The sequence below is a fragment of the Pteropus medius genome, unplaced genomic scaffold (assembly GCF_902729225.1).
Source record: "Pteropus medius unplaced genomic scaffold, Ma_sr-lr_union100, whole genome shotgun sequence".
Lineage (NCBI taxonomy): Eukaryota > Metazoa > Chordata > Mammalia > Chiroptera > Pteropodidae > Pteropus > Pteropus medius.
In genome coordinates, this window is record NW_024350927.1 from 6,245,415 (window position 1) to 6,270,251 (window position 24,837).

General features: G+C 57.5%; 2 protein-coding genes across 3 annotated transcripts in view; both read right to left on the bottom strand.

The window, feature by feature from the left end:
• The window catches only part of TMEM201 (transmembrane protein 201), a 24,040-nt gene extending 4,469 nt beyond the window's left edge, over positions 1–19,571 (bottom strand). The window contains exons 1-8 of one of the 2 annotated variants that reach the window (XM_039842289.1): positions 19,372–19,571; positions 12,620–12,740; positions 11,797–11,991; positions 10,095–10,271; positions 8,559–8,911; positions 7,671–7,874; positions 2,010–2,242; positions 389–460 (exon numbers count right to left, since the gene is read on the bottom strand). In XM_039842289.1, coding sequence (XP_039698223.1) covers positions 389–460; positions 2,010–2,242; positions 7,671–7,874; positions 8,559–8,911; positions 10,095–10,271; positions 11,797–11,991; positions 12,620–12,740; positions 19,372–19,484 — 1,468 coding nt within the window. In that variant the 5' untranslated portion in view covers positions 19,485–19,571. Of the gene's footprint in view, positions 1–388; positions 461–2,009; positions 2,243–5,666; positions 7,875–8,558; positions 8,912–10,094; positions 10,272–11,796; positions 11,992–12,619; positions 12,741–19,371 lie in introns of those variants that run through there. The other variant, XM_039842290.1, reaches the window with a different exon arrangement.
• A 2,903-nt stretch (positions 19,572–22,474) lies between these two features.
• SLC25A33 (solute carrier family 25 member 33) overlaps positions 22,475–24,837 on the bottom strand; it is a 29,901-nt gene continuing 27,538 nt past the window's right edge. The window contains exons 6-7 of the mRNA XM_039842292.1: positions 24,092–24,372; positions 22,475–22,952 (exon numbers count right to left, since the gene is read on the bottom strand). Coding sequence (XP_039698226.1) covers positions 22,750–22,952; positions 24,092–24,372 — 484 coding nt within the window. The 3' untranslated portion in view covers positions 22,475–22,749. The remainder of the gene's footprint in view (positions 22,953–24,091; positions 24,373–24,837) is intronic.

The window sequence follows — 24,837 nt, forward strand, 5'->3', positions numbered from 1 at the left end:
TATTACCCAAGAAAGGAAGGCAGGGCTCTGCAGAGACGGGGGGCGGGGGGTCAGAGCAGGGAGGGGAGTGCACCCTGCCAGGCACCTGGGGGAGGGGGGAGGACCATGGAGCCTCAGCCATGTCCCCTTGGCCTCCCAGTTTCCATCCAAAGCCCTGGTACCGCCCTCTGCTGAGAGCAAGGCCCGGAGACTGAAGGTTGGGGCCTCAGAGCTCTGGACGACAGCACTGTGTCGAATCTGAGAAACTGCCACGCCCATCTGACCCCAAAGCTCATGCTTAACCTTTCTCTGTTCCGCCCCACACAAGGCTCCGGGAAGCCCGGCCTGCACGCTGCCGCCACCCAACGCGGCCTCCCTGTCACCCCTCTCAGCTCTCGGTTCTCCTCACCTGAAAGAGGAACCTCCCCGGATCGAGACACCTGAGACGGTGGGCGGCTCCCACTGAACAGATACCCTGAGTCTAGAGGAAAGAAAGGTGACATTGGTCGGGCCTGCGGAGATGACAGCCACCTACCCTCTCCCTCTGCATGGCCTGCTCTGCTGGAATCCAGCCTGCCAGCACATCCCTGCCTCTCACCCTGGGGGACGATTAACCCCAGTCGGTTCATTTCTAAAAGAACAAACCATGAAGCAAAGTGCCCATCCCCCGCGGTCTGCCACCATCTCCTCACGGGATGGTTAGCCAAAGGCTCCGGCAGGGCCTGCACCCACCCTGGGCACAAACCCGCTGCACCTCCACCCCGAAGGCCTAAGACCCTGTGCCTGGCTCCTGGGCCTCCCACGTCCCGAGTCTAGGGTGCTCCACGGTGCCCCTGCTCTACCTGCTGCTCACCAAGGGCCTGGAGACCTAACAGAACCGGGGCCTGCACTGGGCCAGGGCTCAGCTGTGTTACCTGCCACGGGCAGGGCTCGGGGATTCTGCTTACTAACAATTTCCTGGCGGGAGGACAGGCAGCAGCCCCTCCCTCCTGGCAACCCGGCCACGTGTGGTTACATAGGAACACTCGGAGTCTGGGTCCCTGTGCGTGGGGCGATCACACCTCCGGTCCCCCCGAAGGCCTCGAACCTCATCTGCCGTCAGCTGAATACCGTGTCCTCTCGTGAGCCATCCCTCCTGCAGCGTGACCCACCCTCTACCTAGGAGGACACCCACCTACGCACACGGGGCTAGAAGTCTGAGCGAGGCTCAAACCCCACCTCCTAGCACAGCGGGACGCCGGGCATGTCACAGGAGGAAACTGAGGCTCGAAGCGCCTGACTGAGCTGCCGCTCCCACTTGGCAGAGCTGCCGAGGGGCTTAGATGAGTCAGTGACTGCATGTCAGCAAGCCCGGCGTAGCTAAGCCGTGCCCATATTCTCAGGGGACGGGGTCCTGCCCAGCAGCCCCAGCACCAGGCCTGGGACCCAGGGAGCCCGCCCCAGGCCCCCCAAGGGTGAGGAAAAGCTACCGCACAGCGGCTTCCCCACTGAGGACGATCGTCACAGAGCACGCGCAGGCCTCTAAGGTAGGAAAAACGGGGTTTGGTCGAGTTTCCAGAAAGACCCTACCGGGAAATTTCAGTGAGGGATGAGACAAAGTCTCTTGTGACAGAGATCAGGTCTCGGTCCCGCCAGGGTCCACATGCGGCAAGTGTTCAGTAAACATGGCTGACCTGAACTGAACCCGTCCTCTGGACCACACAGAGAGGCGGGGGTCTGAAAACCACAGCAGCGATAAGGGCAAAGTGGTGGTGGGAGAGAGAGACCCAGAGCGAGGACATTTACGAGTGGCCAACGTGCCACCCTCCAGAGCACCTTAAACGCGTCACCTCACTAACCCTCACAGCCCCCCAAGGCAGGGTCTCCTACTACTAGCTTCACTGCTTGTGAGGGAAACTGGTTCAGAGTGGCTAAGTCCCTCGGCCAAGGGTGGCGGCTGGTCCTGCCCGTTCCCGACCCCGTCCCGCACCGCCTCCCAGCCCGCGCCCAGCGGCCGGCCGCCCTGCCCGCCACGCCCCAGCGCCTCTTACCTGCGCGGGTCAGAGAGGGTATGGTTCCCAGCGAGAGGGCCCGGCTGAGGCGGCCGGGCAGTGAGGAGGGTGAGGCCCGTCGGGGAGACCGGAACAGCTGCTGGTTGGCGAGTGGCAGGAAGCCAGGTGGGGTGGGGATGAACAGAGATGGTGAGGAGCCTGCGACACTGGAGCAGGGGATGGCCAGGCTGGGGTAAGTGGGGAAAAGGCTGGCAGAGTCTCCTGGGAAGTACCTGTGAGAGCCACGGGCCGGGGGGAAGAGGCGGGTCAGCCTGGGGGGCTCCGAGGCAGCCTCCGCCCAGCCGTCTGTCCTCCCTCCCCCAGTGCAAGGTGGGCCCTGAGTCGGGGTCCCAGAGGAGGCGTGCGTTAGTTGAAGCAGAAAAGCAGTTTGACCACATTCACACCATTAGGACCAGGTGGCTGGGAGGTGTCAGCGAGACCCCCCTCCCTGCATGCCCCTTCCGATCTCCCTCAGCCTCACAGCAAACTAGTTCCACTACAAGTCTCGGTATTAAAGTGACACTGTCACCCTTGCCAACCTCATGCCAATCCTTCGCTCCACCTCACACCAGGCTCTCAGTAAAGGCTGTGGCCTTCGGCTCCCCTCTGCCTTTTCCTGCTTGTGCCCACAGCCCCGGGGCAGCGGCCGCGCTTGGAGAGTCCCCTGCTCCCTGGGGACCGACTCCAGGAGTCCCAGCGCTGCTCGCTGGCCTCTGACACTAGACACTAATCTAAAGCCGCTGGTAGAGCAGGGGGGAGGTGGCCGGGCTTGGGATCTCCGGGGAGAGGAAAGCAGGACACAAGCCAGACTTGAACTGAGAAGAGACCCGTGAGTGATCGCAAGGCTGCCCCCCAAAGACGGATAGTGACAGTGTCTCTTTAACTCGAGAGTGGTACAAATCACACGATAGGACCTGGTGGCCCCAAGCCAGAATGTCAACCATGCTTCTGATTAAGGCAACCGATTACAGAGGGGGAGGGGCAGAGACAGTTAATGTATTAGTCCGCCCACGGTCTGGACGGAGCTGCAGGAGGTCCAGCCTTACCTCGGTCCCAAGGGACAAAAGAGCCCATAAACAATGTGTCGATGGACAGCAAGGCTAGCTCAGGCCCTGCGGCAGAGCTGGGGCGGCTAGGGGACATCCCCCCACCCTGTGCCCATCTCGACTGAACACTCGGGGTACCGCCGGCCGAGCCGCACTCCCCCGAGTTCCCTGATATTTCCACCATGCTCCTCCCTTTGAACCAGCTTTATGGGGTCAGTGTGGGGTTGGTGTCACCCTCTTGGAGATCTAAGACCTTTTTACTGTCTTCCAAAGGGCCAGGCCACATGGACTTCAGAAGCAAAGGCAGCCTCAGTGTTTGGACAACATGGAAAATCAAGGAAGGAGCTCATCAAGCCAAGCTGCTGATGCCCATCTGACACCCACCTCCTTGCCCCCGAGACACCTGGGGAAGGCCCCATCTCTACATAGAAGTCACGATTTTGTGCTGTCGCTTTAGAACTACCATGCCATATTTGGCAGGGCAGTGTGTGTGTGTGTGTGTGTGGGGTTAGCCTTAGGCACCGCAGGGGCTGTAAACACGCGAGACCTTTGGTCAGCTTGTTCTGATCACGCATGGAGCTGTCCCCTGCTGGGGCCTGCGCCTCCTAGAGGACCCAGGTCTGTGCCATGGAGCAGCAGCCTCACAAGAGCAGGGTGACCAGCCCCTTCTAGCAGGTGGCAGCAGGACTCTGCACCCACCCCCACCAGGCAGCCCTCCGGAGGACCACCCCTGGGAAGCAGCACGTGAGAGGACAGGGTCTGAGCTGGGCTGCGGGTGTCAGAGGTGGTCAGCTGGCCCAGGACGAGCTGGCTCTTGCTGGCCTTTCCCCACTTCTCCCAGATCCCGCTCACAGCCGCAGCCGCCCCGCACTGAAAACCCGAGTCTCACGTCCACCTGGCACAGGTGGGTTCCCAATTTGGTGCCACTAAAAATAATGGTACTGAGGGGAAGAGTTCTTCAACCTGATCCCTCTTGCTGGGACACCCAGTGACATCACTTGACTAGCTGATCCTTGTAAAGTGCCAAGTGCGAGCTCTGGCCGTGACGCTGAAGATGGTCCCCCGGGAGCCCCGTTACAGGAGCCGGATCTCTGCTGGCTCCAGAGCTCTAAATGTCTCAACGCTCCCCTTGGCGAGGCCCCCAGGCTACCCTGCACCCTCGAACCCCATCTCAAATAGGCATTCAGCCCAGAATCCCAAGTCCACTGGATAAAAGGGTCTGAGGAGGAGATGGGTGGCTGTCCAGTGTCCCATCCGACAGTGGGAAGGATGTTTGGTCTTTCCAACCAAATCCTAGTTCCAGCTGGGAGCAGAAGGAACAAGGACTGTTTAAGTGGCAGTTTATTGAGGTGGGGAAAAACATCACCCGGCACGGTACACGAAGACAGCTAGATCCTGAGCCATTCAATGCCCATGGCGCCAACTCCCGAATCTGACTCCTGTGGGCACGCCTGCACCCCAAAGTCCCCGCCCCGGCAGAGAAGTCTCTGAAGGAACGTGAAAGAAAAAACAAAAAAGACATGGTACCTGACGCCCACCGGTGAAAGCAGGGCCCCGGGGGCATTTATTTAAATACAGCATCAAACACATAGCATCTATGGCCAGGAGCTGTGGTTACAGTGATTAGAGGGTCACTACACAATCATCCACAGTTCTACTACATGACCAGAGAGAAGACGAGACACTGAGCAACAGTCACAGACAGAAGGGACACAGGCTCCTCCCCAGGCGGGTGCGTCGAGGCAGTTTGCTCCTGTCCAGGTGTTACTGGAGGAGCCTGCTTGGCCCAGGGTGGAGACCCCAGACCCAGGGGGAGATCTGTAGCCACGTGTATCTCCCTCGCATCTTGGGGACAGTCACCCTGATCCCGGATGGCCTGACAGTCGCTCCCAGGGGAGGGGAAAGAGGTCCCTGACAGGGGTGACACATTCCCAGTTAATAGGCCATGATCCCAGCGGTGCCTGCACGTCCTCGGCTGTTGCCAATAACACGAGAAGGTGCTGAAATGCTCTCAGAGGTGGAATTTTAAGGGACAAATGGGTAATTTAAAAAAGTCGCACAAAACTCTAAAAAGGCCAGGAAGCCTTTGTCTGAGGAGGTTCGCCTCGTGAGGGAGCCCTCCCGTCCCCGCTGGAGGGCGGGAAAGACACCTGCTCAGCAGGGGCTCTGGCCAGCAGGAGAGCTGGTTAAGGTTATTATAAATAATTTAAGTTAAAGACATACACACGTACACACAGATGGCCTGCTTCTACTCAATGCCAAGAAAAGCAGCCATGAGCATCGCGCTGCCAGTCTCGAGAATGGGAGACCACAGACACGCACGGCTGACAGACCACTGGCTCTCCACCTGGGACTGCTGCCCCTTCTCCCCACGGCAGGTGGACTGGGGTGAAGGGACAGGGAGGTGCTCCTCAGCCCCGCAGGCAGACAGCCGCTGGGGCTGGGTCCTGGTTCCAGCACCCCACTCCTTGCTGCACCCCATCAGGCGGGGCCTGTCCGGGGTCACGCAGCTCACGGGGCAGCTCCCGACCCACCCAGGCAGGGGCTGAGTGGGGCCAGGACCACTGGTGCATGGGGCTGAGGGGGAGTGAGGGGGTAGAGGCTGGCCAGTGAGTGTGAGGGTTAGAGTTGGGGGGGCTCAGGGCAGCTCTCAGTGCTCTCTGGGCTACCTGGGGCCTGGCCAGTACACTGACCCGCCTGCTCCTCAGGTCCGGTTACTCGGTGGCTCCCCGCGGAGTGTGGCCCTCATGCATGTGTCATGTTTCTGCCTTCCTTGGGCTCTGATGGGCGCAGTGGGAAGGCTGGCACACTTGGGCCACACCTGGAGGGAGGCTTAGGTTCAGAGTGACCAACGGCAGGACATGGGCCCTGGAGGGAGTGTTTAGCCTGCTCTGGGGGCGTCAGAGCATAGAACACCAGGCAGGGGACGGCCTTGGTCCAGCCTCCTGCCATGACCCTTAGACGCAGCCCCCGGGCCAAGAACTTCCTCCTGGGGGCAGCATCTCCATTTCCAGAATGTGTCTACACAGTGGTCAGCACTCAAGGGTCCTAGAAAGGGGTTTCTCTCATCTCGCAGATGGTAACTGAGGCTGAGAACGGCAGGGACCTGCGGGACCACACAGCTAATGAGTTAACAGGTCTGTGCCACACACCAGCCCTGTCTCCTGGAGCGGTGACTCTGGGAGCAGGCAGCGCCTCCCTTGTGGGGCTCTGGGTTGTCACTGGCTCTGCTCTCCCACCTGGCCCAGGCAGAGTGACGCTGCAGCCCAGTGGGCTCCGTGGCTGCCCTGCATGGAAAGCAGGCGCCTCAGCACGCTCTGTGAGGGCCTCCAGGAGCAAGAGTAGTGATACTGACCAGCCAGAGACACAAAGTGACAAATGACCTGGTATCGTTGTGGACCTACATGTGCCTTGGGCCACTTACCTCGTGCTAACTTTAGTCAATTAGATCTTTTCCCCGCAATCTCATGAGGGGAGTGAGTGCAGGAAGCTGGGGACGCCACAGGCATTGGGGGGTCGGAGGTGGCAAGGCCAATGAGAGCCATTCAGGCTCCGCACTGCCAGCCAGTTAGGGTGGCCTTAGCTCGGGAAGCCTGGACCCGAGTCCCTGCAGGGGCGTATGGAGGGGCCAGCTGTGGGGGTCCTGCCTTTCCGGGGCAAAGATGGGATTTCAAGAGTGTGGGTGGGGCATGCATGACCCAGTTCTGTCTGGCCCACAGTAGTGCCAAAAAAAATAAAGGACAGACTTCAGACCCCCTCATCATGGGCAAACTCCCGCCACAACCTGTTGAGAAGAAATTTGCTGACCCTAAAAAAGCAGACTTTTCTACTACCCACCTTTAGAAGGGCCTCGCCCCACAAACTCATGGCCAAGTCCAGTCTGGGCCCAAGAACCGCACCCTCCGTTCCCAGGGCAGGAGGCTGAGGGATAGCGGGGTCTCAGGAAGGTCTCGGAGCAGGAACTGAGCAGTGGATCCGGGGGGCAGCCCAGGCAATGAGCCGAAAGGACAGACCGGAGAAGTGATGTGGGGAAGAGGGGGTGGGGGGGCTCTCCTCTGGCCCCCACTCAGCAGCACCTGCCTGTATCAAGCTGCCTGAGTGCTCAGGCCATGCGGCAAGGGCCAGCCTAGAGCCAGTCACCAGCCTGCGTCGGGGACTCAGAAATGGGGCAGGTTAAGAAGAGAAGCAAAGATCAGGCCCACAACCTTCATCCCACGGGTCAGAGTCAGATAAAGACCCACAGCCAGGATGGGGGGGCCTGGAGCTACCAGCAGGAAGCCATAGATCATAGGCAGGCTGTGTGTGTGTGACCCATGTTCTGGCCTTGGGGCAGTAAGGAGGTCTTAGGCCAGAAAGGTGGTGGCACTGGTGAAAAGCTAGAGAGCACTCAGGAAGTGCCTTAGGTTGGGGACGGCTTATCGGTGCTGGAAAGGGAAAGGCGGGGGAACAGGCTCAACTCCTCAGGGAAGTAGAGGGGCTGGACCAGGACTGGGGGCTCTAGGCTGGGCAGGGGTGAGAGTGAGGCAGGTAAGAAAGATGCAAGACAGAGCGGTGCCCTGCTCTGGGCCTGTCCGTCCGTCTGTCCGCCCCCCGCAGTCACTGCCGCTTCTCTGACCTTCGGGGCCGGAACCTCCGGGGACCTGTTGCCTTCCTCGTGGCCACAGCTGCCGTGAAGCCCACCAGGCAGCACAGGGACATAGTGCTGAACTTGAGGGTGTCCAGCCAGCTGGGTGAGTCAGCCTGCAGGTACTGCTCGGCCAGGTGCAGCGCCAGCAGCAGGGCCCACAGGCAGGCGGAGAAGGCGTCAACCCTCCGGAGCCTGCGGGGAGATCGGGAGCAGAGTAAGAGTCCATCTCGGCAGGACGAGACTCCTCCATGTCCTGCCACTTCCTGCCTCCTTCATCCACCTGGGCCCTGCTCAAAGGACCTGATCCAAGGCCAAGAAATGTGAGAGGGCCTCGGTCCCGCCTCCAGCAGCTGCACGCTGCGCAACTGAGCCTCAGGGTTCCAGCCTGTACAACTGGGCTAAGACCCCCTACCCCGGTCACTGGGTCCAGAGACCCCGCCCCGCCCTCCCCGGTCACTGAGATGAGGTGGACACCACTGGGTACAGGCGCCGTGACTGCGTTGGGAGGGAGCGCAAGGCCCCAGAGCCAGCAGTCAGTGAGGTGGGCGGTTACCGGCGCTCCGACTGCAGATGGGGAAGCTAAGGTGGAGAGAAGCAGGGTGACTTGGCCCTGGGGGCCCCAGCACGCAGGGGTGAGTCCTGCTGGGTGCCGCTGCCCCCTCTACACGAGTCACTTGCTTCGCCTCGCCCACTGGACCCCTGGCTGCCGGGGAAGAGGGGCGCACCTTGTCTCAGTGACGCGGCGGAGCTAGCCCAGGGCTGTGCACCCCGCAGGCCCTCCTGGCTCCAGCCCCAGCGGCTTCCTCCCAGAGTCCACCCCAGGCAGTAACTAGTGACCCAGGGGCAGACCCCTGTCCCGCCTGGTCCCACACGCACCTGATGCGGCCGGCTAGCAGCATGGCCAGCAGGCAGGTGAGAAGGCCCAGTGCTACGATGCCCGTCTGGTGGCTCTGCCCGAAGGCCCAGGCCTCCCGCAGCTTCTCTGTCATGTGCTCTGGCAGAAGGTCCAGCAGCTGCCGCCAGCCCTCGGCCCCAGTGGCAGTGCCGTTGTCAGGAGTGGCTGAACCATTGCCACTAGGTGGCAAAGCTGGGGGCAGGGTGACCCCAAGGGTAAAGGGGTCACTGGTGCCATACAGCGCGGTGGCCACCAGGAAGGCACAGGCCAGGAAGGCAAGGGCACGGAGCATGATGACCTGGACCGGGGCCTTCACCGCGGACGAGCAGAAGCTCTGAGGGAGGGAGAGACTGGTCAGTGCGATGGCCAGAGCCACCGACGGGCATTCTCAGGACCACCTAGTGTGCGGGCGTCTGGCCAGGGAGCCACGGCACTCCCTGGAGAACGCGGCCGGGTCCTGTCGACCAGAGGTGCCGTCTTCGCTGTGCCCTCAATTCTCGACAGTCTCGGCTACCCCTAGGCTTACGTTGAGCCCCGCTTCCGGGCCCTCGCCCCGCTGTGAGTCACTGTGTGAGGAGGGGTCTACCGCATTCTTTAGAGAAATCTTTTTGATGTGTCGGTGACCTTATTCTTTCAAATAAAATTTTCAATCATTTTGTCAAACTGTCATCAAAAATTCTTATTATGATTTTAACTGGAGTGCTAATAAATATATAAGTGACCCTGGCTAAAGTTACATTACAAAAATACAGACGGCAGTGAGCTGTTCTGTCTGGAACGTGATGGTGAGGAGGAAAACCAAACACCCGGGTATCCTGCTGTGCGCGCACGGGCATGTGGGCGGGCGGCGTGGCGTGTGGTCGGAGGCCCAGCCACAGACGGAAACCACGTGCCAACTGGACACGGCACATCTGGGGACCCGAGGGGGCAGGCAGAAATTTCTTGGGGGAGGGGGTGATTTTTACTTCTAGATCCACTTGCTACTATTATCCGATTTTAAGAAACAGAATATTCCACTAACTGAATACTGTGATAAAAAATTAATGAGTTTTAGCCAGATGGTCCTGGGTTCAAATCCTGGTGCCTCTAAACACCAGATGACTGGCCCTCTGAAAGTTACTTCACCTCCCTGTTCGGTTTCCCATACTGTAAACGGGAGTCGCAGGGCGCATGAGTACACCCGCCACAAAAGCTGCCGGGAGGAACCACTGCCAAGTGTGGGGAACGCACCCCAACGCAGCAAGGCAACTCAAAACCCTGGTCAAGTACGCACGTGACGAGTGGATCCCGCTACTGAGCCACGGTCCACAGGACACCCACTCTGGCTGGTGACATGAAAGGGCCTGGGGACAGAGTGGGCATGTGGACCCATGGGAAGGCTGTTTCCTTTGGGAGAAAGGTCTCAGCTCTGGAGAGCTGCCCTCCAGTCACTGGGGCCCGGCCCTCAAAGAAGGGGTTTCCTGCACAAGCTCAAGGGCTGCGACGCCCCGAATGCCCCGTGGCCACCCCGTGCAGACCTGTGTGTGGCTCTGGTCCACCTCCCGGCGCCTGAACTGGTGGCTGAGCAGCAGGGCGCGCAGCTGGCGGTTCTGGTGCTTGATGTAGTGCTCCACGGCCGCCTGGCACGGCCGGCACAGCTTGTACATCTGCTCCAGGTGGTGCCGATACACCTCGATCTCCTCGTCGTATCTGCCCTGGGAGTTGAGGGGGAACAGAGGCTCAGGGTCTTTGGGTTGACTGAGGTCGAACCTGAGTTCACTTACAAGTGGGGTGACCATAGCGAGTCGTTCCCACTCTGATCCTGCTTCCTCCACTGCCCAGTGGGACAAACAGCCCACTGAGCATGGTGACACTGGCTACTAGGAGTAAGGGCTGGCCCAGAGCCTGGGACACAGCAGGTGAGGGGAGACACGCTAGCCCAGTTCTCACTCCAGAGGATCCCCCTGGAGGCCTGGAGCTCGAAATGCGGTCCTGCTTCAGGCCCTGCTCCTGGACGTGGGCTCCAGGAAGGCAGTGTGCCACGGAGAAGGTGGCACTGGGCTGACGCAGCCTGAACTCGGGCACACGTCCAACCCCGAAGCAGAGCCTTCCCTCCCTTAAACCCAAGGATCTGGAAGGCTCTGGAGAGCCCCTGGCTGGGCCAGGGTCTTAGGGGTAGCTGCAGGGTCCCTGGGGCTTTAACAAGAGCCCAGAAGGGATGAGTCCCACCACCCCTCCTCCTAGGGATACAGCGATGCTCCTCTCTTTCCCCATTTCCGGGGCAGCCGAATGCCTCAGTCTGCAGTGGCCAGGACGGATATCAGTTTGATCTCCTCTTGCTGGGACCAAAATGCCAGAGAAGCCGCCCTGGTTGCCAAGTCACACATGCCTTCCCTTCTTTCTGCAAATTCCCCATCTCCCCCTGCCTGGCCCTCCCTCCCTGCCAGTCTGCGCCTTGGGAAAGCCAGCATCTCTGGGTCTCAGCTCCTGAGGTCACAACCACTGGACTAGGCAAGGTCTGGCGGTGGGAAGGCAGGATTCGCTAGATAAGGCCTCTGGGATCCATGGCGGGGCCGGAAGGTGAACTCCTAACACCCAGCCGCTCAGCAGTATATCTCTTCCTTCCTCTCCCAGAAGCCAAGAGTGTCCTTTACCAACTAGAGCAAACTGCCCGGGCAGCCAGTGGGCAAGCCTGACTCAGAGACAGACTGGTTGGGCCCAATAGGGCCCCAGCTGGAACTACCTCCGTCTGCCCAGGGATGAACCCCCCTTGGACTGGCTGGCGCTGACACCTGTACGATGCTCCCAGGCCTGGAGCCAAGAGCAGAGGGACCATGAGAAAGAGGGAGCACAGGAAGCATGGTCCTAGTGAGACGGAAGATAACACACCCGGAACGAGGGGCCAGCACAGGGTCAGGGTGAGGAGGGGGCCCTGCGAGTATTCAGGACGGGAAAGCCACTGTCTGGAGAGCCCTGTGCATGCCTCTCCCAGAATCTTCTAAAGCAGCAGTCCTCAGCCTTTCTGGCACCAGGGACCCAGGCTCCTAGGAGAATCTAATGCCTGATGACCTCAGGTGGAGCTGAGGCGGTGATGCTGGGCTGGGGAGCGGCTGTAGATACAGATGACGCTTCGTTAGCGCTCCTCCTGCTGTGTGGCTTGGTTCCTAACAGGCCACGGGCCAGTACCAGTCTGTGGCCCGGGGTTTGGGGACCCCTGCTCTAAAGAACCCCCAGCCTCACCTCATCACGCGGTGCGAAGGCGGCCAGCTGCTTGATCTTGGTGGTCTGGTGGTGGCTGCACCTCCTACACAGCAGCACCTGGCTGCTCACCCATTGCTGGGGCTGTGTGGGGGCACCGGGGTTGGGTGCGCTGCTCACCACGTGGTTCAGGTGCTCCATATACTGGGCAGGGATCGGCTTGTTGTAGTCACCATTCTAGGGAAGGAGGGGGTCACGAGTCAGTGCGGGAGCCTCAACCCCAGTGAATCTCCCCAGTGGCTCAGGCTTGGTGACAGGGCAGAAGCCCCGAGCGGCGACACTCTAGAAAGTGGTGGTGGATCTCAAGCATCTCCTCCTGTCTTTCTTTACATGTGACAATTAGCAAAAGCTTGTCTTCCAAAAAAACTACACAAAAACCCCCCGACAGGCAAAGTGCTGAGAGCACAGCCCTCATCTGGGACCTCAGGCTGGAACCGTGGTCTGGTGCAGGGGTCTGCAGACTAGGGCCTGTGGGCTGGCCTCTCGGGTTCGAGAAGTTCTCTGGGACCACAGCCACGTGCACTCGTTTACATGTGCGTGGTGGCTCAGCAAGCCGAGCGGCGGGAGCCGTGCCTAGAAAGCCTGAGATGCCCTCTGCAGAAAGCCTGTCGACCCGCCACCTAGCGCAAAGCGGAGTGGGTGAGCCAGAAAGCTCTGGGTTTGAACCCCCATCTGCCAAAGCGGGGTGACTTTGGACAAGGCACCTTGGCTCCCTGAGCCTGTTTCCGCGCCCTCAGAGGAGGGGCGCGGGGCGGTGAGGCGGGGGCCTGCCCCAGGGCCGGGCCAGGCAGCGGGGTGGCCGTACCTCCTGGAAGCCGTTGTACTGCTCGCAGTGTGGGCAGTCCCAGCAGTTGCGATTCCCGTAGGGTACCACCGTGTCCTGGCTGCAGAACCAGCAGTTGACTGTGGTGTGTGTTGGCTTCGTCCTGTGGACAAGGAAAGAGAAGAGGCAGCGGGAGACCCGGCGGGCTGGGCAAGGGCCCTGTCTGGACGTTCTGCATCTGCTGGGAGGACCAGCAAGGGGGCCACGCTGGCTCAGGCTTCTCAGCCCCCCGGCAAAGCTCCCGGCCTGAGCTGGGGAACAGCTGGAGACCCACCATATCCCTTGGCTCCAGCACGCCCATGAGGCGACCCAGGGCCACCTGCCCCTGGTGTCCTGGGGCTCAGGCATGGGGGCACCAGGCCCCAGGCTGGACAGGCCACAGGGCAGACAGGGACCAGACTCCAGGACCTCTCCTCTCCCCACGAGGCTGGCTCCTACACTGCAGAGTGGTGCTCTTGGGGAGCCTGCAGGTAGAAGGAGCCTCCTGTGCTCCACAGAAGTCCCCAGGGCTGAGGGCCAGGGAGGCTGGGGAAGCAGAGACAGCTGCCTGGCTTGCAGCTGGCCAGCCCTCCTCAGTAGAGGGAAGAGTGCGGACAGGCCACAGTGGCCTTGCTGACCGCACTTGTGGTGACAGGTGGGGTCTACAGGATAATCCTAGCCCAGACACTAGGGGATCTGTGCTCCGGGGCCCTCCATCTACCTCATTGGCTGTGGGGTGTGGCAACTGCCCAACAAATCCCTCCAGTCCTAGGAATCTAGACACAATGTGACAGTAACAGGTGGCAGCTGCTTGAGCCCCAGGGTCCTGGCCTTACCACTCCTGCTCCCCTGCCCTCCCCCAGAGGCCACCTCCTGCTTTGGGGCTGCTGCCTGGACCCCTGCTGCAGTGGGCAGCCATGCCGCACAGACAACCCTGCTGTCCAGAGGCAGCACAGCCCCCAGCTACCAGGGGCCAGAGTTTCCGGCTCTGCCACCTTCTAGCCGTGTGCCCAGCCTCCTCTCCAGCCTCGGCCCGAGTCTGCAAAGGGTGAGATCACGACACCCATGGCATCGCGCGTTTCAAGGATCAAGCGACGTAAAGGTGCTCCGCAATGTGTAAGGCCAGCTCTGTCACTATCCTGTCCCTACTCCAGACATGGCAGCTGCCTCCTGGCCTTGCCCCTCCACTGACCACGGACAGAACTTACGAGAATTCTCCAAGACTCAGTCTTATCATCTATTGACTGGGGATAAGAACATTGCCCTCCCAGGGGGCCACATGTGACAAGTGCTTGACAGTGCCCAGCCTCAGTGCCCAGTAAATGGTAGCTACACGGGGAAGGCAGAGGGAGGTGGCGGCTCAGGGAAATGCTGCCCCATAAGCGCCCCTCAACCTACTTCTCTCCCAAGCCAGAGGGGGCAGACAGAGGCGCCAGAACCAGGAGACCCACGGGGGGCACCCGGTTTGCCCCCTGCGGCCGCAGCCTCACGCCCCTGCCCCAGCTCGGCCTTGTCCTCACAATGGACAAGGACAAGAGACCGTTACATCTTGTCGAAAGCACAGGGCCAGAGGGCCCGGCCTGGAAAGAGGAGCGTCAGGCAGCATGGCGCCGTGGTCACAGTGTGGCCTTTGGAGAATGTCATCCACTTCACTCATTCATCTGGCCAGTGGGGACAGCGATAATCCCTGTCCCAAAGAGAGGCTGCTGAGAGGATCAAACGAGAGAATTAGGAAAGTGCTGAGCCTGGCAGGTGGCCGTGCAGCCAAAGCCGGAGGTGTGGACGCTGCTGCAGAGATGCCAGCACTTGGCATCCCCGGGCAACGAAGCGCAGGCTCTCTCTTTGTTAATTTGTACCTGCTTTACAGGCTTCTTTGTAATTGCACACAGTGAATCCTGGTGGATGAGGATGCAGGCTGGTAACCTCTCTCATCTGCCCCCTGGGCCCCTCCAGCCTCACAAAGGGCCCTTCGAGCCCCTTCACCCGAGAACCCCACCCCACCACACCTGGCCTCTGGACAGAAGCCAAGCAGAAGAATGGGAGCCCATGAAAGAAGAGAGAGACCGGGAAGGAGACAAAAACACTGGCCCCGGGGAACACTGGCCAGCACGCAGGAACTGCTGCTTTGGTCCAGGGAGCCGGCCACACGGCCCCTCCCACCCCGGGAAGTCACCAGTTGCACTCTGAGTCTCAGGCTCTGTTGCTAGGGAAATGAGCCTGCCTGGAAGCCAGTGGCGGGAGGGGGTGGGATCAGCCCCGGTCCCTGGGGTGGCTGGCTCCAGCTTGTCACTCTCAGCCCTTGGTAATCTCTGCTCAGTGTTGGGGGTGGTGGCCCCCCTCGTGGCCAGAGCACCTGTGGCCTTGGCCAGGCAGGGGTCCAAGGTCAGGGAGGCCGCAGCTCCTCTGGGGGGAGGGGGACCTGCAAGGCTCTGCAGGCCTGTGAGCGGCAGTGGACTAGCAAAACCACAGGGGGCTAGGTGCAAACCTCAGCCCGCCATGCATCAGCACTGGGCCTCCCGTGCGTTAGACATGTGGGCCAACGCCAGACGTGCCTGGGAAGGATGCACCTGACAGCTTCCACGGCCGGCCCCGCACCCACCTCCACCTGGCCTGACACAGGAACGCTTCCAATCTATTCTGAGCCAGCTTAGCCCAGGCCCTGCTCTTGCTCAGGAAAAATACCCCCCAGCTCCCTTCAAAACCTCTCAATGCACTTCTCCAAGCCAAAACTTCTGCCCCCGCAGGACTCTGGGACAAACTATTCTTAGTGGTGGACAAGGTCTGATGTGACAAGAGAGAATATCCCTTGACAGAGAGTTAAGATGGGCCTGGAGAGACCCCCTCAGGAGGCAGCCTGGCCCCAGCAGGTGGGCAGACGGGAGGCCTGGAAGGTGCTCACCCAGCTCCCACCACCCTTGTGCTGACTCTGCTGGGGCCGGAGGGGGCTTGAGGAGGTCAAGAGCAGGGGGACCTCGGGAGGAGCCAGGGGCAGCGGCATGCCCTGGACCCAGTCCTCCACAAGTCCCGAACGCACTCTCGGGAAAAACGATGAACACATGTCCTTAACAACAGAATCACTCCTTCGGTCCTGAACACAGACGTTTGATTAAAACAAAGCTGAAGCCCTGACACCATCTCCTACAGCTGGTGTGTGCATGTGCGTGCATGCACGTGTGTTCTAGGAGTGAGGCCACCACTCTGAGGGCTGCGGCTCCAGACCCTAGGCCCAGGACCCTGCCAGGGGTTGGGCACGTGCTGCAAGCCCAGTGCTGTGCACACGGAGGACACACTGGGTGGGGCTCAGTCTCTGTCTGGGGGAAGCCAGTTTTCGCCAGGCCCTGAGAAGTGCCCAGCCTCCCCCAACGGGCCTGGCACATTGCTTGTGACCTGGGCACCGTGTTCTGGCCCAGTGGGGTCTGGAAGATGATCCCTCTGGTCAGCGTCTGGCGGGGACCCAGGAGGACATCCAGGACCATCCTAGATGTCCTAGATGGGCCCTTAGGTGGCTCCTTGCTTGCTCCTGTGTCTTAAGTGGGCAACACATGTTGTCCTATCCAGCTGCGAGAATCCGAGAAGGTGCCTCCTGGGCTGCAGTGACAGCGACACCGAGATGCCAGGACCCAACGGGCCTCCAGCCCTTCGCCTTTAGGTCCAGACAGAACACACTTGAGTCTACACCGAGACAGCCCCCAACCCCACCTCTCTGGGGCACGCCTGGCCTGAGGTGTGTACACACCGCCCCCCTCCCCATTCACCTCGGTGCGACCGTGTTACTGAGCTAGGCTTACAGAGAGGCAGCAATAAGCAAACTCTGCACTTCCGACTGGGACACAAGGACAAGAACAACAACCTCACAGGGCAGCTGGTGACAGATGTCACTGGAGAGAGGCCAAACAAGTGGAGCATCTGCTGTCACCCAGAGAACAGGTTTGCTGGCCAGCAAGGCAAGAGGAGTGGATGGAATTCAAATAGGCGGGGCTGCTGGGCAAAGGGAGGGCCACCCAGCGTGCACCCAGCGTACACCCGGCGAGCAGTGTCCTCCCAGCGTGCCACACCGGGACAGCACAGAGAGAGGCGAATGGGAAACAGGTGCCCTGGGTGCCAGGACAAAGCCCTGCTACTTAACCTGGAGGCTGCATCCTCTCGGTGTCCCAACATGACAAAGGGGACAATGCAGTAAACACCTATGGGTGCCTCAGGAGGTACCTGAGGTTTCGAGCAGGGACGTGTCAGCGGAAGATGGATCCTGGATGCAGTGTGGAGCAGCAGAGTCTGAGGGTGGGATGGGCACAGGAAGCCATCACCACTGCCTCAATCCAAGGCGAGTAAGCCCAGGGAAGTGTAATTCGGGCTTGCGCCCTGTGACGGTGCTGACAGCTGTGGGCTCCCGTGGGGGCGGAGGGCAGCCAAGGCACTCAGTGCAAACCCGGAGCGCCAGGCTTGCTCAGGGCAGAAGCCCAACCTTCCAAGCCTTCGTTCCCTCAGCTGCAGGATGGGGAGTACCGTAGCATCTGCGCACGCTTCACCAGGTGGCACCATGCAGGTGCTTCCCCATGCCACCAGCATGAAATCGTCAATAATTACCCGGTCAGGAGACTCCGCAGGTGGGGACGCCGGGCCGGCCTGCCTGAGGCTCTGGGAGCACTGCAGCCCTTCGGAGAGGGGACCTCTTTTTGCAGCCCCTCAGCCAGTCGTCCCTCCATGTGCTGAGCCCACAGACACCCACCAGGCCAAGTCACTGTCCCAAAACAACTCCCCTCATGTACCCTCTCAAGGGTCATTCGAAACCTGTGCTGTGGCCAAAGCCATTGTTCCTCGCTGTCCCAGTTCCCCTCCCCAGAAGGAGAAGGGCTCAGTCTCTGTGGGGCTGCTCTTTCTTCCACATCGTGACAGTGGCCAATGTGTGACCCCCCAGACAACAACCAGTGCTCTACGAGCATCTCAGAGCATCATGGGAAGGGCTGGTCCTTCTCGGCCCAACAGGACCCAAAACCACACCACTGGTGTTGTGCCAGTGGAGTGGGAAGCCTTCCAGGCACCCTCCGGGCTCCCCTCATGCCAGCTCGCCCAACGCTGCACCACGGCCCTGTCTCCGGGAGAGGAAACAGTATGGCTGGCAGCCCAGGAGGGGAGAAGGACCCAAGGACAGCCACAGCATGAGACAAGGGAACGTGGACGCAGTGGGCAAACCTGGCCACGTCACATACGACCGAGGTGCTGCGGAGCTGGGGAGCAGTGCCCAGGCTCTGACCCTTGGGCCGACATTCTCCCGCCTTGGGTTAACCGGGAGGCAGCAGCCTGTGCCTGCTTCTGCCGTCATCACGCTCTGGGATTCTGCAAATCGCCTTGTACCTCTGCACCTCAGCCCCCTGGTGTAGAACATGACTGGTTTGAACCAGCTGACCCTGCGAGCCCCTCCAGCTTCCAGAAACGGGGCAAGAACCGGGACACGTAGAGACGTGGGTTGTCAAGGACCCTTTGTGTTGAGAGTTTCCTCAGTTCCCCACTGCCCTTTCCTGGAGGCCGCCCCCTCCTCAGGCTGCCAGTCTGGCTCATCCTGCAGATGCAGCTAATGTCCCTCCTACCCCTTCCTCCTCCAGGAAGCCTGTGACTCAGTCACCCCCACACTTTTTCCCCTTGGGTGAGAAGCAGTACATAGTGGTATTTAAAAAAGAACAGCCAGGCTGCCCAGGTTCAAATCCCAGCTCCACCACTTGCTGCCAAGTGACTGCTCACAAATGCCTTCGCTTCTTCCACCCAAGACGAGCCTCTCACATCTCTTGTTGAAGCTGAAAACCACCACTGACCCCGACATGTTCTCACAACCCCACCTTTGCCCCCTGACCCCTGGAAAGGTGGATCTGATGGAGAAACAGTCAGGATGCGCGAGTCCCTGCTGAAGCAAGAGGCCATTAGGAACTTTTGCTCCTGACAATGAAGGTTCTTGATTGGCCAGCTCTGAATGGGGGTGAGCATGATTTCTGAGCCTGGGCCAGAGCTGGGGGCAGCCATGAACCAGCTGAGCAGCAACCGCAGCCCACTCTAAACACCTCTGAAGTGCGTCAGGCTCTCCCGTTCTTGGACACAGCAGAGCCCAGCATTTAGGAAGGCAGGCTCCAGGGCCAGGCTGCTCCCCATCACACCCCACTCTTCTAATAAGTTTCCCCAGCTCTTCTGTCTCTTAGCTTCTCAAGGGGGAGCAGGGATTGTGACTCTGAAATGGGCTAATATGAGATTAGAACACCACCTGAGGCGGCATATGCAGACCACAAAGTGCCACCTAATATCGTGCCACCCCAACGTGCTCCCGAAGACCAGGGAGCGAGGCTAAGGGCGGAAAGCAGTCAGAGCGCAGTCTGATCCCGCTAGATTCTCACGCGCGGTTTGGGGAGCCCGGGTGGGTGTGGGGGGAGGCCCTGGAGACCCTGCGGCTTGGCCAGCACACGTCTCCATGAGGGAGGAAGTTTGTAACTCACATGCCGGCTGCCCTCGCCCACCTGGAGTCCCTAACCCACTCCTCAGCCGCCTCCCGATGAGACTTCCAAACCCGGACTCCTCTGGGGGGATGGGGGACGTGCAGAGCGGGTCTTAGCACGTGGGCACACAGGCCCGTCCCCCACCGCGACGCTGCGGCCTCGCCGGTGCGGGCAGGGAGGGGCCGTGCGGCCCGGGAGCCCGCCAAGGCGGGCGGGCCGCGGGCGGAGGTGGCGGGCGGGGGGCGGGGGCCCGAGGCCGCGTGGGCCGCGCGCACTCACCTCCGCGCGATCCGGTAGAGCAGCACGCCGGCCGCGGCGCACGCGGTGACCCCCAGGCCGCCGGCCAGGCCGGCAGTGGGGCAGCGGGCCAGCAGCGCACTCATTCCCTCCATGGCTCCCCGCGCGGGCGGCGGCCGGCGAGCAGTGGGCGGCGGCGGGCCTGAGGGCCGCAGGCGGGACGCGGGGCGGCGGCGCGCGCCTCCTCGCGCCGTGACCTTCGTCGCTTTGTAGGCGGTGCGGGCCCGCCCCCTGACTCGGCGCGCTCCCGCCGCGCAGCCAATCGCGGAGTCGGGCGAGCCTGGTGGGCGGGGCCCCGGGAGAAGCGGCGGCGGCGCGAGCGCGCCCTCTTGGGGCCGGAGGTGGAAGGCGGCGCGGAGCCGGGTCGCGCGCACTCCCTCGCTCCCGCCGCGCTCGCCGGGCCCCTCCCGCAGTCTTCCGATAGTCAGGTCTTCCCGATGCTCAGCCAGACCAACGCGCACCATGCTGATTTGCTGCAACTTGCAGCTTCCTTAAGCCACTTCCACTTTAGCCATTCCATTGATCCAAAATAACTTATAGAAACGTGATTATGTTCATGGAAACAAATGTTCGCCGATAGGGATGACGTTGAATAAATCATATGATAGCCATACATCTGAACATAATGCAACTATTATAAGGTCTGAGCTATGGGTATTGGAGGAATAATACACTGCTCAAAAAAAGCAACATACATAAATTTTTGTTATATCCAAAGTTTAAATAAATAAACCCCTAGAATATATGTGTGCTTATAGGAAACAGGATGGTTAACTGAACTGCAGTTACGTCTGGGGGCGGGGGTGGTGTTAGCCAGTAAAAATTTTATGCAGGTGGTTTAGTTGATTTGAGCTCAATCACATTCATATCTGGAAAGACAAGTGTTTAATTACATGTTTGTTACCATAACTTTTCCAGTGTTTTTTGAGGTGACCAGTAGAGTTCTGTCTTGGACAGTGATGGGTTGATGGGCTTCCTGGGGCCAGTTAATCTCACACCCTAGCCAAGTGCATTAACTCAGAGCTGCCTGCAGAGAGGGAAGGGGACCTGGCACACCTACGGGGTGACTGGAGTCTGTACTGGAAGCTCCTGTCTTGGAAATGGGTGTCAGAGAAGAGGCCTTTCGCTTGCAGCCTTGCTGCCTTCACCAGACTGAAGCACACAACGAAATGAACAGCAGCAAGGCTTCCCTCTAAATGTGGGGTGCGGTGTTGAAGCACCGTTCCAAGAATGATTCCATGTCTGCCATATCCCACTCAAAGGGCGGGCTGCCCTGGTCATTACTGGTTCATGTCGCCTCATTCTGGTGGATTGCTTGCGGAACTGAATGGAATGGCTCGCTGGGCCTTGGGTTTGGAGTCAGACCATCCCATGGGTCTAGATGTTCCCTTTCATTCATCTACTCAACATGCAGTACAAACCCGTGACTGTGTTTACTGCTTACCATCTGCAAGATCTCAAGCAGACCGTGTAAATCTCTGAGGCTCTCTTATTCATAAAATGTGGATGATGACGGCTGCTTCACCAGGTTGGCAGGTTAACTTACGTGAGAAGAGACACACCCCTTGCAATAAGCTTGGCACATACTGGGTAGGCAGTGAGGGTTTTAAAAATCTTTATATACATGACTACTTAAAAATAAATTCCCAATGACTAAGCTTGTGGAGAAATAAATAAATCATGAGATTTCTCCCTTAACATCTCAAACAGTGGTATTATTTCCCATTTGAAATCCAACAAGCCCCTTTACAGAAGCATCACTTCCTGCTTGTTCTCTTCCGACTTTTGGACTCATGTTTCTTTCATTTTAGGGCAGGAGAAGCAAGTGGAGAAATAACCTATACTAGGTCAACATCAAATTTATCAGTTCAAGAATGTATAAGTGAAAATCACCTCCAAATAATTCTCTTACCCAATTAATGAACATCAAGCAACTTAATTTTAAATCTTCGTATTGGGTGAAATCTTGAGGAAAAATTCAGGTTTTAATATGCATATTAAAATAGGGAGATGTTGCTAAGTGCGACTATCAAACAGTTAAAATGAGGTTCCGGAACAAGACTGTATTGAAGCAGCACTGAAACTTGACTACAAGTCATTTGACTTCTACGTAGTTGTTGACAGTTACAGCAATTGTACTTGAGAACTCAACACTGCCAACCAGCCTTCTTCATGACTAAAGGCGAACAAAATTAAACTTGATCTGAACAGTTAGAAAATCTCCTCATCCCTACCAGAGTATCTGCAACTCCAATGCATCTATTAGTCAAAAACATCTTTCTAGGTATTCAGATTGAAAAATGACCTAATGTATAATATGTGCAAATTCCGGCGAAAGGGCTGATGAAAGACTATCCACCTTACCCGCCTTCTGTCTTATCTTTTTGTGTCTTATTAAATTTCCTTTTCAAATGGGAAGTGGGGGGCGCTTGCAATTTTGGCTAATTTCTCATTTCTGGGATTTTTTTTCTTTTCAAACTTTGCACTAGGGTTCAAACACCACCAACACTTCCTATCAGAATAAAAGCAAACTGCTCCTCTTCTCCGCAGCAGAGACTCAAGGTCAGGATTAAGGATCTGAGGAAATGTCAATCACCCAACACACCTGGCAGCTTGGGAGGCCACACTCCAACACACTGACAGCGTACCTGGGCTTAACTTAGGCTTAACTTCTGGAAATATGCCCAGGAGCAAGGCCACTGGTAGGCAGGTCTTTAAAACTCTTGCTTTTGGTTCAAATTGGGTATAGAGGATAACTGCAGAAAAATGTTCATACTTTAAAAATATTTAGTGTCAGAAAGTTGTACTAATTCTTTTTTTTTAACTCAGCAGCCTGAAAGCTTAGATTATCAATTTGTATGAGACTTGGAGATGTATATAGAAAAATAGCTGGAAAGTCTGTCCTGCTCTGCCCGGTGCCATCAAAATGATATTTCTTACTCCTCCAGTGCAAGATTTTATGTTCAGACTGGAAAACAAGTGTACTTTCACTTTAGAGTTTTTTATGCATTTCTAGGGTTACGTTTCACTGAAGTCCTTAGCTATACTTTATAGTACAGTGAACATAAAAGAGGACACAACCAAATTTATACTTAAATTAAGTGGCATGATTTAATTTAGTTTCTGCTTGATCCTGAATCCTCATAAGTTAAAAAAACAAAAGTTATAATTAACCATTAGCGTTAATGAATTTAAACCTTCCAGAAAACATGAATCCAAAAGGAAATGTCCGACAGGTGACATGAGCCACATATTTTATGGCCTTTCCTGTTTCAGTCTCAAACATTCTAAACATCAATGGAAAAAAAAAAATTCTCTATTGAGTTTTTCAGTTTTATTCTTCTAGAGCACAATTTTCTGTTACTGAGGATGGTCTTCTAAGAGGTACACAATTAACTCATAGGTAGACAACACAATGGCAGTGTTTGGTATCTGCCGGATGAGCTGGGCAAAGAGTCCTCTATAAAAGGCAAGGTAGCCTTCTTCCCGAAAGACCAGCCGAGCAGTCTGGACAAAAGACTTATACTTGGTGCCCTCCTCCCGGAGCCGCGTCCTTATGACTTCTGCAGAGAGAAAAACATACTTTATGTAACAAATCAACTGCATTTCCAGGCAACACCAGGAGACGACTGAAAGCACGCAGCTTTGTAACTGTCAACGCACACCTCTGCCCGTTTGCCACCCCAGCTCTGTTTGGACAGCATCGTCCCATAGAGACAATAAAAGGTTAAGATCTGTTTAGAACATTTTCTAACTCTAGATAGGATAAGGTACAAAGTATACTTTATCCATACAAAGTATAAAATAACTTTTAAGGGATTAAAGAAAGCTTAGTTTAAATAGGACTTAATTTTAAGATAGTTGATGGTTTTCTACTCCTGATTAAGCAAACATTGCAATTTCACTGAAGGGGGACTCTGTGTTCAGTAGGACAATATCCTCCATGAGAGTTTATTTTCATGTACTCCCCAACTTTCTCCTCCTTCTAGAACCTTCTCCACTCTGTCCAGATTAAACACAGCCTCCTCCTTTTTGAACCTTTGCCCACCTGGCCCTCCCTCGCCCAGGCACCCACAGCATGACACTGTCTGTCACTCCTTGCCATTGCTTGTCAAGCAGATCTCTGCACACGCTTTGGTCTCCCTCCCACAGAAGGCACCCCAAACTCCTCTCCATGACCCCTGAGGAAGCTCAGTGCCCAGCACAAAATGGGGACTGAATTACCTGTTATTGAGTGCACCACGGGCATTTGTCATAGCTGACAATGCAGCAGACTTTTGAAAAACAAAACTTGTTTTTTGTGACATGATCAACTATTTTTTTTAAATGGTCAGAAAGACATTAAGCTTCTAATTTCTTAAAAAATAAAACCCAAAGTAGCCTTACTCAGTACTACATTCAAAGGGGAAGCTGAGAGACTTTTTTTTTTTAAAGTTTGGCTCCCATGTAATTTTTTTATATTGTGGAATTTTAAACAAAATCCAGATATTTGGCTTCTGTGAAAACATCATGGGGCTCGCATTCTACACAGCAAGTGTTGGCCACCGTCAGCTGAGGCTGAGTGATGCCGAGTCCCTGCGTGCTCAGTTCCTTTACACCTGCAGGCATTTACATTTCATTTGCGCTACGGGTCTAGATATACTGACGAATGACATAAACCTGACGGCTGTCTTAGTAATCTGGGAGAGAAGGCGACACATACCGTGCGGATAAGCGATACAGGAGGCACAGCCCTTGGAAACAGCAGCAGCTGCCATGAGTCCAAAAAAATTTGTGGAATTCTTTTCAGTCCCATTTGTAGAAGGGGCTAAGGGAGCGTCTTTCAGATACTTCTTCAAACCTTCATAAATAGCAAAGCAGATGACAGTTTCTGAAATCCCAGCGTAAGAGGCAGTCAAGCCCCGGTAGAAGCCACGAATGCCCTCCGTCCGGTAAACGTGGCGCGCACACTGGAGCGTGTTCATCTGCTCGGAGCCTCGCACCCTGCGGAAAGGAGACCAACGACAGGCCGTCAGCGCACCCAGGAGAGCCGGCTACCGCACCGAGGCACAGAAGACGATCAGATGATCGCCCACACCGTGGAAGCCACACAGTGGGGGACGTGGGCGGCTGAGCCCAGCCCGCCTCGAGGCCACAGCGGCCCACAGCGAGTGCGCGCACCTGCACAAGAGTCGCAAAAACACGCTCACGGCCTCTGACCTAATTTTGGAAAGAACCATGTGGAGGAAGACATTCATCACAGAGGAAATGTAACTGCGGTATAATCAAAACCATCCGAACACCTAAAAATAGGAAGAGGCACGTAAACCACAGTGCGCGTATCAGCCTCAGACTGCTGAAGGCAGGGAGAGGTGGGGGGCGCGTGGAGCGGGAGTAAGACAGGAGCACACGTGAAACATAATTTCAGCCGCGATGCCAACGCAGTTCAAAAAACGCCGAGGAGAAACT